The 14,826-nt window shown below is 49.3% G+C and overlaps 1 protein-coding gene across 1 annotated transcript in view; it reads right to left on the reverse strand.

The window, feature by feature from the left end:
- Window positions 1–14,337, reverse strand: part of LOC134345092 (claudin-1-like) — a 52,478-nt gene extending 38,141 nt beyond the window's left edge. The window contains exon 1 of the mRNA XM_063045248.1: window positions 14,060–14,337. Within this exon, the coding sequence (XP_062901318.1) occupies window positions 14,060–14,282 (223 nt within the window). The 5' untranslated portion in view covers window positions 14,283–14,337. The remainder of the gene's footprint in view (window positions 1–14,059) is intronic.
- Between the last annotated feature and the right edge of the window lie 489 nt (window positions 14,338–14,826).

Genomic DNA, 14,826 nt, shown 5'->3' on the forward strand with positions numbered 1-14,826 from the left:
CAGGCAGTAAGACTGATCAACAGCTTCACCCACTAACCCATCACCCCCTCCCCACGCTGATGTATTGGATACAAACAGGGATGGATGGAGGGGGCTTAGTCCTCGGTTGTAATGAGGGTTAGGCCTGAAGCCATATGGTGTCGTCTGTTTGCGACCGGCAGAGTGAAGGGACGAAGCTTGGCACGGTGTTCTGAACCGTCAGTGCTGCCCTCGCAGAGTTTCACTCGGCAGAAGACGAGCTCTGTTGTGGCTGGCCGCAGATCTTCAGTGGCATTCAATGGACTCGAGTCTCAAGCTGCAGGGTCACTTGCTTTTTAGCCCTCTGAAGGAGAGGCGTCCAAGCTGTTGCACCCTACTGCAACTGAATTGAAATAATTGGATCCAGAGTATTAATTGTTTCGTTCTCCTTTACACTTACAAATGACAAACAACCTTGAGGGCATTAACTTCAGCAACTGGCAATTCTCCCTCGGCGGATAACCCTCTCCTTTCAGTGGTGGGAGCAGGAGGTGAAGTTACTTGCTGGCTCTGAGTCACACAAGCTTCAGACACAGATGTCGCAGAGATGATTTCCATCTCAGCCAGCTGCCTCTCCTCCCTGTCCATTGTTCCTGAGCAAACTGTTTTCACAGCCAGCAGTAGCACTGAAAGCAGACCAGCCCAGTACACTCACTGTTATTCACCAGTGATGACAAGTTCTCTGTTCTAACCTGCCCTCACTGATGATATAGAAGTCATAACTTAAACAAAAACTCAAGTCAAATCTTGCATTAGCAACTTAACCCCTCCAGGACTTCCTTCTTTGGGAAGGTGGAGAACGCATCACATGTAGCAATGGAAAGCCCCACCTCATCCAGTTTCTGTACACAGAACAGTACATAACAAGAACAGGCCCTTTGGCCCACAATGTTGTGCTGAACCAATTCATTTAGTAATCAAATGGCCCACTAAACTAATCCCTTCTGCCTACACAATGTCCATATCCTTCTAGTTTCCTCATTCATGTGTCTATCTAAACATCTCCTAAATATCCTTAATCTATCTACCTCTGCTTCTACCCAAGCTCCTGCCACTCCCCGTGTAAAAACACTTGCCCCTTTGAATTTACCCTCGAGCGTCACTACATATACCAGCACCAACACAGCATGTCCACAATTTCCAGGCAATGGGAATCAGAGTTAAAATGCTTGGCCACAGGAGGTTCTGCTTTTTTGGAAGATCCAGCAGTTTGTGTTTGACCTGTTGAGAGCCTCCAGCATTGTGTGTGTGTGACGTGTCACAAATCGGGGACTGCTTCATCAAACACCTCTGCTCCATCCATCCAGCGAAAGCAGAACTTTCTGGTGGCCAAGTATTTTAATTCCCATCCTGTCCATGTGCCACCACAAGGCCACTCTCAGGCTGGAGAAGCAACACCTTGTATTCCAGCTGGGCAGCCTCCAACCTGATGGCATGAACACCTGCCTGGGCCTTCCTCCTTCCCTTCTCCTCTGATCCATTCTCTCTGTCCTATCAGATTCCTCCATCTCCAGCCCTTTACCTTTCCTTCCCATTCCGGTACACCTACCACCTCTCAGCTTGTCTTCCTTCCCTACCTTTTTATTCTGGAGTCTTCCCCTTTCCTTTCCAGTCCTAATGAAGGGTCTTGTCCCAAAAGATTGACTGTTACTTATTTCCCTCCACAGATGCTGCCTGGCCTGCTGAGTTCCCCTAGTGTTTTGTGTGTCTTGCTCTGGATTTCCAGCTTCTGCAGAATTTCTCGTCTTTAATACAATATGTCACTCTCTGGAATAAACATAGAACATAGAATAGTACAGCACATTACAGGCCCTTTGGCCCACAATGTTGTGCCGACCCTCAAACCCTGCCTCCCATATAACCCAAACAACAGGAATTCTGCAGACGCTGGAAATTCAAGCAACACACATCAAAGTTGCTGGTGAACGCAGCAGGCCAGGCAGCATCTGTAGGAAGAGGTGCAGTCAACGTTTCAGGCCGAGTTTCAGTCGACTGCACCTCTTCCTACAGATGCTGCCTGGCCAGCTGCGTTCACCAGCAACTTTGATGTGTGTTGCTCCCATATAACCCCCCACCTTAAATTCCTCCATATACCTGTCTAGTAGTCTCTTAAACTTCACTAGTGTATCTGCCTCCACTACTGACTCAGGCAGTGCATTCCACGCACCAACCACTCTCTGAGTAAAAAACCTTCCTCTAATATCCCCCTTGAACTTCCAACCCCTTACCTTAAAGCCTTGTCCTTTTGTATTGTGCAGTGGTGCCCTGGGGAAGAGGCGCTGGCTATCCACTCTATCTATTCCTCTTATTATCTTGTACGCCTCTATCATGTCTCCTCTCATCCTCCTTCTCTCCAAAAGAGTAAAGCCCTAGCTCCCTTAATCTCTGATCATAATGCATACTCTCTAAACCAGGCAGCATCCTGGTAAATCTCCTCTGTACCCTTTCCAACGCTGCTACATCCTTCCTATAGTGAGGCAACCAGAACTGGACAAATGGAATACTGGCTATTTTCTCAATTCGTTTTTGTCCTTTAACAGTTTCCCCAAATTAGTGGCTGTGCTGATTAACTGATGGCCCAATTAACTGGAATCCACTGTATACATATATTTTCCTTTTTTTTTACTCTTTTTGCACGATTAAAAAAAATCTTATTGTAATTTATAATTTTTATAATGTATTGCATTGTGCTGCGGCCACAAATCGACACGTTTCGTGACACATGCGAGTGATACTGAACCTACCCTGTTCCCATTCCTCGTATCTCGGCAGAGACAATCTTCGTCATTTCTTTCCCAACATGTCCAGACACCGGCCAGGACTCAACACATTCCGGCAGGGAGTTGCGTCAGTGAGACATGTCAGGACAGACATGGCAGAAATACTTTCGTTCTGTGCCAGCCTCCCCATCCCGGTCTGAGACCACATGACATAAAAGCAGAATTAGGCTATTCGGCCCATCGAGTCTGCTCCCTCATTCCATCATGGCAGATTTATTATTCCTCTCAACCCCCTTCTACTGTCTTCTCTCCGTAATCTGTGATGCTCTGACTATTGAAGAACTGATCAACCTTCACTGTAAATATACCCACTAACAGCCACACAGATTCACCATTCTCTGGCTAAAGAAACTTCTCCTCATATCTGCTGTAAATGGACATCCCTCTGTTCTGAGCCTCTTTCCTCTGGTCCTTGGCTTCCCCACTATAGGAAACATCTCCACATCCACTTCTATTTTGGTCTTTCAGTATTCGATAGGATTCAGTGATATTGCCCCCCCCCCCATTCATTGCCTGCAGCATAGAATGGGGGTGCGGGGGGGGGGGGAAGAGAATGGGTGATTCAACCCCACGTGCACAAAACCACAGAGCTACCCAGCCTTGGCAATGAGACAGCCCTCTACCAAGGTAGTGCTGCTGCCTCTGTCAACCTTCAATAGCGTAAAGAGCCACTAGGGTTTTTGGTCACACATACATGAAACCATCGAAACTTACAGTCAGATGTGTTGTTTATGTCTGAGGATGTGCTGGGGGCAGCCGACAAGTGTCACCATGCTCCCAGAACCAACCAATACAGCATGCCCACAACCCACTAACTCTAACCTAAATGTTTTTGGAACATAGAAACATAGAAACCTACAGCACAATACAGGCCCTTCGGCCCACAAAGTTGTGCTGAACATGTCCCTACCTTAGAAATTACTAGGCTTACCCATAGCCCTCTATTTTCCTAAGCTCCATGTACCTACCCAAAAGTCTCTTAAGACCCACCGTATTCGTATCTGTATCCACCTCCACCACCATTGCCGGCAGCCCATTCCACTCACTCACCACTCTCTGAGTGAAAAACTTACCCCCGACATCTCCTCTGTACCTACTCCCCAGCACCTTAAACCTGTGTCCCCTTGTGGCAGCCATTTCAGCCCTGGGAAAAAGCCTCTGACTATCCACACGATCAATGCCTCTCATCATCTTATACACCTCTATCAGGTCACCTCTCATCCTCCATCGCTCCAAGGAGAAAAGGCCGAGTTCACTCAACCTATTCTCATAAGGCATGCTCCCCAATCCAGGCAACATCCGTGTAAATCTCCTCTGCACCCTTTCTATGGTTTCCACGTCCTTCCTGTAGTGAGGCGACCAGAAATGAACACCCGGAGGAATCACGCAGTCCAGGAAGAATGTACAGACTCATTACAGACAGCAGCGAGAATTGAAACACAATTGTCCAGTTGCCCCTCTGGTGGTGTGGGACCTGATGGTTGAGGGGTAATAACTGTTCCTGATCCTGGTGGTGTGGGACCTGAGGCTCCTGTACCTTCCCCCTGATGGCAGCAGTGAGAAGAGGACATGTTCTGGGTGGTGGCGGCGGATGCTGCTTTCCTGTGCTAGCTCTCCGTGCACATGTGGTCAGTGGTGGGGAGGGTTTTATCCATTAGGGACATCTTGTAGGCTATGCCATTTAAGATCAGACTGGGCCTACATTTCCTCTAGACGAAAGGATGAAACACCAAGAGGACCAGATTCTGACCTCTCCATGGAGTAACACTGGTTTGTTCCCCCCCTCCACTGGAATAATGCTGGTTTGTTCCCCCCCTCCACTGGAATAATGCTGGTTTGATCCCCCCCTCCACTGGAGTAACAGTTGGTTTGTTCCCCTCTCCACTGGAGTAACGGTGGTTTGTCCCCCCCTCCACTGGAGTAACGGTTGGTTTGTTCCCCCCTCCACTGGAGTAATGCTGGTTTGTTCCCCCGCTCCACTGGAGTAACGGTGGCTTGTCCCCCCCTCCACTGGAGTAACGGTGGTTTGTTCCCCCCTCCACTGGAGTAACGGTGGTTTGTTCCCCCCCTCCACTGGAGTAACGGTGTTTTTTTCTCCCTGCACTGGAGTGCCTGAGGGTGTGGGCTCAGCTCTTGAGGACAGAGATACTCTTGGAGGATATCTCTGCAGAACTCCTGACCCCTGAACTTCAGGCACCCAGTGAGTTCAAGACACAAAGGTCAAACGGTTTTGGATTAGGTCAAAAGTCAGTGGCCCAACCACCTCTGTCCATGAATGGTCCAGGGCAACTAAAAAGCCAATGGGAAGGGGCTTGCGATAGTGTCCACACCCCAGTACACAGACAGGTGGGCTAAGCCAGATGGAGGTTTCTTATCCTGTCGCACGTGAAGCCAGCTCCGGCAGACTGGGTGAATCAGAAGGACGAGCAGGAAGTGACGAGACACACGTAGCCACGGTCATCCACTCCAACCAAAGACGATTACTTCCACCACTGCACCGAGACATCCGAAGCTGAGAGAGTGCAACGGCTTTCAAAACTCTCCACAGATGTCTGGTCATGGTTAGATATGACAGGGAGGGGCGGCTTTCAGACCCTGGCTCACTCAGCGATTGTAGGGTCCAGCTGGGGGAGCTGCGTGCCCTCTTGGACCATGCATATCGGCTCCACCTCCTCCCGGGACCCACACCGGCACGGAAGCAGCCTGAAGCCGTGTGAGGCACCACACGACATCCCTCAGAATGTTGGATTTAGCAAAGGAGCCTGTGCAGGATGGGATCCCAGACACACACACACTCCACCGGTATCTGCTTCTCCCGCCAGGCTCTCCCACTGCAGTGGCCCACGATGGGGAACTCCGCCCAGGTACATCCTGTTCACACGCAGGACGAGTCCGGTCTGGTTAATAACTGCCCGCTCAGTCTACCTTCTGACAGAGAAACAGTGCCATCAGCAGAAACAGAACACAGCCCAGGATCAGGCCATTCGGCCCACAATGTACAGCACAGGCTCAGGCCATTCGGCCCACAATGTACAGCCCAGGATCAGGCCATTCAGCCCACAGTGTACAGCACAGGGTCTGGCCATTCGGCCCACAGTGTACAGCACAGGATCCAGCCATTTGGCCCAAAGTGTACAGCACAGGCTCAGGCCATTCGGCCCACAATGTACAGCCCAGGATCAGGCCATTCAGCCCACAGTGTACAGCACAGGGTCCGGCCATTTGGCCCACAGTGTACAGCACAGAGACAGGCCCACAATGTTGTAACAAACCAATTGAATTAATAATCAAATGGCCAATTAAACTAATCTCTTCTGCCTACACAATGTCCAGATCCTTCCATTTTCCTCACATTCGTCTGCCAATCTAAACTTCTCTTGAAAGTTTCTATCGTATCTGCCTCTACCACCACCCCAGGCAGCACATTCCAGGCCCCCACCACTCTGTGCAAACAAAAACCTGCCCCTCATATCTCCCTGTGAAATTATCCTCTCTCACCTTAAATATATGCCCGCTGGTATCAGACATTTTAACCCTGGGAAAAGGATATATATAGAGTCTGTCCACTCTGTCTATGCCTCTGATAATCTTATAAACCTCTGTCAGATCTCCCCTCAGCATCCACAGCTCCACAGAAATCAACTCGAGTTTGTCCAGCCTCTCGTTCAGAACACTAACTTTTTGTTATTTATGATCTTCCCAAGTCCAGGAACTCTCTGACTTCACTATGTTATGTCAAAGATCCTCTACCCCATTCAAAAGTTCTGATTCACATTTATTGATCACATGTACATCGAAATGTACAGTGACATGTGTTAACAACCAACAACGCAAGGAGGTGCTGGTGTCACTGCACATACCGGCAGCATCCAGGTAAACCCATTCTGCACCCTCAACATCTTCCCAAAGTGGGTGGAAAGCTTTAGCTTAGTTCTCCATTTGATGATTAATTTAATCGGTTCTGTAAGGCATTGAGGGCCGAATGGCCTGTCCCTGTCCCTGTGCATAGAGCACAGAATGTGTCGCATTGTTCTACGTTCTGTGTCATCCCAGATAGGGATAGGAACATCCCTCTCAGTGATTGTGTTACTCCTGTTGCTGTCTCTGTGCATGTCGTACTATTGTAGTTTTGTCATTTTCCATAGTGTAATTTTGTAAAAAACTTGCAAAGTGGCACTGACTTGTCAAAAACAACCACCGATCTCCAGCCTGAGATTCTTCAGGACCGCTTCCAATCCGGGTCGAGCTACCTTCCGCAGAGCTGGACGCTGCGGGACCAGGGCTGGACGCTGCGGGACCAGGGTTGTCCAGCTGGACACTGCGGGACCGGGGCTGGACGCTGCGGGACCAGGGTTGTCCAGCTGGACACTGCGGGACCGGGGCTGGACGCTGCGGGACCAGAGTTGTCCAGCTGGACACTGTGGGACCAGGGCTGGATGCTGCAGGACCAGGGTTGTCCAGTTGGACACTGTGGGACCAGGGCTGGACGCTGCGGGACCAGGGCTGGATGCTGCGGGACCAGGGCTGGATGCTGCGGGACCAGGCTTACATCACACTGTGCTGGGAAAAATGCACAGAAACAGAAGACCACCACTCAGCCCTGTCTAGATGTCCTAGAAAGTTCCCTTTCTCTTGCACCATCTCCATAAACACCTGATTCCCATAACATCCAAAAGGGACAACTAACACCATTAAAACATTGGGCTGAACGGCCTGATTCAGTTCAGTTAAGACTGCTCTGACATGCCATCATGCTTTGCTTTGAGTGCTATAAAGGGTTGAACACATCCATATAATTCTGTACTCTAGTAATTCAGCTCAAGTCTGCCCCACCATTCCATCATGACTGATTTACTATCCCTCTCAACCCCACTTTCCTGCCTTCTCCCCGTAGCCTTTGACACCCCGACTAATCATGAACCTATCAACCTCCACTTTAAATATATCCAGTGACTTGGTCTTCACAGCTGTCTGTGGCAGTGAATTCCACAGATTCACCACACTCTGGCTAAGGGAATTCCTCATCTCTGTTCTAAATGGACGCCCCTCTCTTCTGAGGCTGTGCCCTCAGGTCCAAGGCTTCCATACCATATCCTAGTCTTAGACTTCCTCTCCAAATCCAATGAATACCAACAGATTAACAGATTGGACACCAGGCACCCTGGAAAGGGGTTTGTTACTGACTAACATCAGCTGACCAGGACACACAATAACTTGCTCTCCCTCCAAATCCCTCCAATGAATCTCCCGGTCAATCGTCCCAAACAGAGGAGCAACTCCCATTTGATCCTGAGCAGACATCCAACCTGCAGCATCCATTGATGCTGCACAAAGAAGGCGTGACAGCAGCTACTTTTCATTAGGGGTTTGAGGAGATTTGGTACGTCACCAAAGACTCGCAATTTTCTACAGAACGGAGAGCATTCTCAAAAATCTGCAGATGCTGGAAATCCGAGTAACAACACAAACTGCTGGAGGAACTCAGCAGGCCAGGAAGCATCTATGGAAAAAAGTACAGTCGATATTTCGGGCTGAGACTCTTTGGCAGGGCTGGAGAAAAAAAGCTGAGGAGCAGATTTAAAAGGTGGGGGTTGAAGAGGGGAGAGAGAACCACAAGGTGATGGGTGAAATCTGGAGGGGGAGGGATGAAGTAAAGAGCTGGGAAGTTGTTTGGTGAAAGAGACAGAAAGCCATGGAAGAAGTAAAAGTGGGGAGGAACACTAGAAGGAGGCGATGGGCGAGCAAGGAGATAAGGTGAGAGAGGAAAAGGGAGAGGGATGGGAAATGGAGAAGGGGGAGGGGTTGGGGAGCATTACTGGAAGTTTGAGAAATCGATGTTCATGCCATCAGGTTGGAGGCTACCCAAATGGAATACTGGGTGTTGTTCCTCCAACCTGAGTGTGGCCTTGTCATGACAGAGGATGTGCATTCTAACTGGTTGCATCACTGTCTGGTATGGAGGGGCCAGTGCACGGGATCAGAAAAATCTGCAGGAAGTTGTAAATTCAGCCAGTCCATCATGGGCCCTAGCCTCCCAGCATCGCGGACGCCTTCAAAAGGTGATGCTTCAGAAAGGTGGTACCCATCATTAAGGACCCTCATCACCCAGGACATGTCCTCTTCTCACTGCTACCATCAGGGAGGAGATACAGGAGCCTGAAGACCCACACTCAGTGTTTCAGGAACAGCTTCTTCCCCTTCACTGTCAGATTTTGTGAGTGAGTATATATTTTACTGTAATTAAGATTTTTAAAATTATGTATTTCATTGTACTGCTGCTGAAAAACAACAAATTTCATGAGATATACAGTGTTATTGAAGCTGAATCTAATTCTGTCCCATGGGGAATATTGAGCAGGTGATAAGAGCACAACTCATTTTCCTGGAACTTAATTGTCCAATGCAAATTACATTAACTGCCAGCATCAACGACAATGAGACTGTGACACGTGTCTGTGGTGCTTGTTACCTCAGGACACCACCCCACGCTGTGACTTCCACACCTTGCACAAGTCCAGTAATAAAACCCTTATCATAGGCTGATAAGAGTACAAGAGCAAAGAAGTACTGTTAACTCTTTATAAGCCATCGGCTGGACCACACAAAGTATTGTGAGCTGTTTTGGGAATCTTATCCAAGAAAAGATGTGCTGCCATTGGAGAGGGTCCAGAGGAAATTCATGAGAATGATTCTGGGAATGAGGAGTGTTTGATAACTCTGGGCTCATACTCGATGGAGTTTAGAAGAATGGTGGAGGGGTGGTGTCTCATTGAAACCTACTGGAAATTGAAAGGCTAAGAAAGAGTGGATGTAAAGAGGATGTTTCCTGTAGTGGGGGAGTCAAGAACCAAAGGGCACAGTCTCAGAACAGAGGGATATCCCTTTAGAACAGAGATGAGGAGGATTTCTTTTAGCCAGAGTGTGGTGAATCTGTGGAATTCATTGCCACGGACAGCTGTGGAGGCCAAGTCATTGGGTGTATTTAAAGCAGAAGTTGATATGTTCTTGATTAATCCGAGTGTTGAAGGTTTTGTGGAAAGGTAGGAGGACGGAGTTGAGAGGGATAATTAATCAGCCATGATGGAATGACAGAACAGACTCAATGGGCCGAATAGCCTTAATCTGCTCCTATGTCTTACTACAACTAGAAGTAGAGACTTTTCTTGCAGGGCAGAAATGGCTAACGCCGGGGGCAAGGTCTTAAGGTGATTGGAGGGAAGTATAAGAGGGTGACGTCAGAGGTAGACTTTTTTTTAGAAGAGTCTTCTTTGGAATGCACTGCTAGGGATGGTGACAAAAGCAAATACATTGCAGAAATTTTAGAGACAGTTCAACAGGCACATGGATGAAAGAAAAATGTCAGTCTCTGTGGGAGAGAAGGGTTAGATTGATCTGAAAGTAAAATGGACATTACAGTCAAGATGACATGAGTGAATAATGATTCCTCAGGTGACGACTTTCAGATAGTCTATGAAACTGTTTAATTCACTTCTTGTACATCTTCTTTTTATTTTAAATCTGTTTCTGGGGTTGTTAGAGCCTGTGATGTACAGTTTGGAGATCGATTGAGTGATCTAATGCTCTGCTTTCTCTGAAAACATTCCATGAGGAGAGTGGCCTCGAGATGTAGCTCAGGGAAGGGGCTGGAGCCCATGCTCGACTCCATTTTGCTGATTAAAGCATCTGTTGATCACCGAGTACAATGTCAAGGTGAATGCAGAAGCTAGGCGAGTGTTCAGCGCCGACTACCTGCCTCTCGTTGTTGTCTGTGTGTGACGGTCTCTCGCCTGTTACTGTCAGATAAGGTGCCTGTGTGTGATGGTCTATTGCTCATTACTGTTGGATAAGGTGTCTGTGTGTGATGGTCAATTGGTCGTTACTGTTGGATAAGGTGTCTGTGTGTGATGGTCTATCGGTCGTTACTGTTGGATAAGGTGTCTGTGTGTGATGGTCTATCGGTCGTTACTGTTGGATAAGGTGTCTGTGTGTGACGGTCTATCGGTCGTTACTGTTGGATAAAGTGTCTGTGTGTGATGGTCAATCAGTCGTTACTGTTGGATAAGGTGTCATTCTCTGTATCACTGGTTCCTCACTGTCACTGTGAAGCATCCTCTCCCCAGGTGAAGACAGAGGGGAATTATTCACCAGGAATCAGCTGAACAGCACTCCACACCACCCTGTCCCCTGCCCAGACATCAATATTAGATTCCAGCCTTGGCAAAGAGTCTTTTCTCACATTCTCCAGTTTGTAACAGGCCCAATTTCTGAAGCAATTTCAACTCAACACTCAGCTTTTTAAAGAGATGTTTAGATAGACACGTGATTGTGAGGAAAATGGAAGGATATGGACATTGTGTGGGCAGAAGGCATGTTTCATTGGCCATTTGATTGCTATTTTATTTGCCGAAGGGCCTGTTCTATGTTTTATTTTCTATGTTCTAGAACTGGAATTGGAATTGGTTTATTATTGTCACCTGCACCAAGCTGCAGAAGAAATGTAACACAAAGTTTCTGCAGATGCTGGAAATGCAGAGCAACACACTCAAAATGCTGCAGGGACTCTGCAGGGCAGGCAGCATCCACGGGAGTAAGCAAACAGTGAGTTCCTTCAGCATTTTGTGGCGTAGATTGGGAGACCACTTCACCGAGCACTGACGATCTGTCCACCAGATAAAGCATGACCTGCCAGTCATCACCTATTGTAACTCCACTTCCCACTCCCATTCCGACATGTCCATCCAGGGCCTCCTCCACTGTCATGACAAGGCCACACTCAGGTTGGAGAAGCAACACCTTGTATTCCATTTGGGTAGCCTTCAACCTGATGGCATGAACATCAATTTCTCGAATTTCTGGTAATGCCCCCACCCCTCTATTTTTCCACCCCCTTTCCCTCTGCCACCTTATCTCCTTGCACATCATCTCCCTTAGGTGCCCATCCCCACTTTTTTCTTTCTTCCATGGCCTTCTGTCCTCTCCTATCAGATTCCCCCTTCTGCAGCCCTGTATCTCTTTCACCATCCATCTTCCCAGATCTTGACTTCACCCCTCCCCCTCGCAGTTTCACCTTTCACCTTGTGTTTGTCCCTCCCCTTCACCACCTTCTAACCCTGACTGCTCATCTGTATTTCTTCAGTCCTGATGGAGCGTCTCGGCCCAAAACATCAACAGTACTCTTTTCCATAGATGCTGCCTGGCCTGCTGAGTTCCTCCAGCATTTTGTCTGTGTTGTTTGGATTTCCAGCATCTGCAGATTTTATCTTGTTAGACAATGAACATCGACTGTTTATTCCCTTGCAAAGATGCTGCCTGACCTGCTGAGTTCCTCCAGCATTTTGTTACAGTGAAAGATTGTCTGTTCTGTTCATACAAATCAGATCATTATTTATTATTCAATAAGATTAAGAACACAATAAATATAAATATAAAACCAATCGCATAAAACACAATGTACAAGTAAGTGTTGAGTGTGGCAGCAGAGTGTGGCCACGTGTACACGTGTATACTGCCAAACAAAACAATGTCCTCCGGACCAAGGTGCAAAACGCAGCATGTGAATTATCACACACATAACCATCATCGTCATGGCTTGGCTTCGCGAACGAAGCTTTAGGAAGGGGGCTGCCCACGCTTACTGCAGGCTCGCTACCACACATAACACAACCAGTAATATTACCACAAATAAATTTACAAACAATAAGGTGCATTTGCACCACGTTTAAACGTAAACAGTATGATGCTGCTGGCTCTTCATGTGTAATGAGAACTGGGCGGTGGCAGGGAGTTCAGTAGATTTACAGCCTAGAGGGAAGAAGCTCTTTCTCATTCTAACAGTGTTTTTCTTAATACTGTGGAACCTCCGGCCTGATGGTAGGGGGCCAAAGAGATTGCTGGACGATGGGAGAGATCATGGGTAATGTTACGGGACCTGTGTATGCAGCACTACTGATAGGCATCTTGATGGATAGAAGAGAGACCCAAATGATTGTCTCGGCAGTATTTGCAATCCTTCGTAGGGAGTTGTGGTTAGATGCCTTGCATTTCCCGTAGCAGACGGTGATGACACGGGGGAGGGTATGAGGAGTGCTGAGGGTCTGTGGAGAGGAGCGGCTGATGTGGATGTAGAAGAGGCGTGGTGGTGTGTGGTTGTTTAATGGGTGGATATATTGATCAACCTGGTAGATTCCGCGCATTAAGGTAGAACCAGGTAATGCAGAATTGTGTTACAGACCGTATACCCAGCTCTCAGCGGACCGGGGTCCCTCCATACCGGAATCCTGTCTTCTCCCACTACTACCTGTTTACCCCTGCTGCCAATATTATCTACCATCCTCATCAAACCTCTTCTCCTCCCGCTCCCCACCCCCCCAGAGATTCTCCTGTCCTCCTCAACTCTTCCACCCACGCTTTGTGTTATAACAGCCCTCATCCACGGCAGGTGAAGAAACTGTTGGATGAGGCTGGAACAGCCGGCCGGCCCTCGGGCTCCCGTTCTCCGGTGGGTTTCGGAGAGTATCCCCCGACCACTGCCTTCACCGTTCCAGCGACTGCCGGTCGCCCCCGGGAACCGCAGCTCTCTGCAGGCTCCCCCTCCAGCCTGGGTCCCAGATACAGTACACAGGTGTGGTTCTTTAGGAGTCTGGAGGGGATTCAAAGCCCGGCATGGTGTGAACCAGCTCGGCCCCGGCAGCCGGTCCTGGCGGGTTTATACCCGGAGAGCGTTGTGGGGCGATGGAGAGCTGTCACTTCGAGACCTCGATACCAGGGAGTCGGGATTCCGAACCTTCTCCTAGCCGGGACCCAAGACCCGGGAGCCGCCCTTTCCCTCATCTCCGTGGCACCTCAAACCCTTTCATTCGGGACACTGACACCCTGTAGCAGCCTCTTAACTCTCCCCTGGACGGGGACGGGGACGGGGGACTGAGATACCCTTCCCCTCCAATCCCCCGAACCCTTTTCCTCCTTCTCTACCGGGAACACGACGCCTGGGACGCCCCCATTCCCTCCCCTCGGCAGCTGCACTCGTCCAGGAAACTTCCCTCCAGGAGACGCCGACCCCTGGGATCACGACTTTCTCTCCAGGGACCGGGACCTCTCCGGGAAACTTCCCTCCTCTGCCAGAGTGCCCCCCCCACCACTCTCCCTGGGACTACAACGCCTGGGACGCTCCCCTTCCCTCCTCCCCCCGGACTGGCACCAGTCCCGGGAATACCCCCTCCCATCCCCGAGATGCCGACAGCCGGAAACCGCCCCATACTCACGGTTCAGCACCAGCATGGAATCGTAGACCTTGCACTGGACCTGGCCGGTGCTCTGGGACACGCACGACATCCAAAGCCCTTCGTAGATCGCCTGGGCCGTGACGATGTTGTCGCCGGCGTAGGATGAAGTCCTCCATTGAGGTAGCGCCGTGCTAGTGATCACCGCCACCCAGCCAATGAAGGCCAGGGCGAAGCCCAACAGCTGGAAGCCCGTGTTCGCCATAACGCAACTGAGTTTGTGGTGAGGAGCGGGAATGAGGCGAGCGAGCAGAGGAGCCTGCCCCTCCCTCTCCTTCCCCCGCCCGCCCGCCCCACAACCAGAGCGAGTGTCTGTGCGTGGCACGAGTAGTTGAGCAATAGATACAAGGCAGAAATGATGGTTATTCACTTATCCACCCACACAGACGTTCAGACGATTCGTGGCGGGTCGTTCGGAAGTTTGTGTTTCTGTTCCGATGTCTCAGGTGTCTATTGAGAGAAGATGATCAAAGTATCGGTATTCCCATCCGAGACGGATGCGATCGTTATATCCTGGCAATGGGCTGAAGCTGTACGCTCTGATGATGTACTTGTCTGCTCCGATTCTCTCTCGCTTTTGACATCCAGTAAAATCTTCTTCATGTGCCTTGCGCGTTACACGTTTGGGCGATCAGGGCTCTCCACATCGAACGATCCCTCGCAGCGTCAATGATATCTCGCACACTGAGATCTGTTAGTTCTTTCAGTGTCCATATATTTTCTTCTTTGCCTTCCTCTTCCGCGTTTCC

Source organism: Mobula hypostoma, chromosome 4 (genome assembly GCF_963921235.1).
Source record: "Mobula hypostoma chromosome 4, sMobHyp1.1, whole genome shotgun sequence".
Lineage (NCBI taxonomy): Eukaryota > Metazoa > Chordata > Chondrichthyes > Myliobatiformes > Myliobatidae > Mobula > Mobula hypostoma.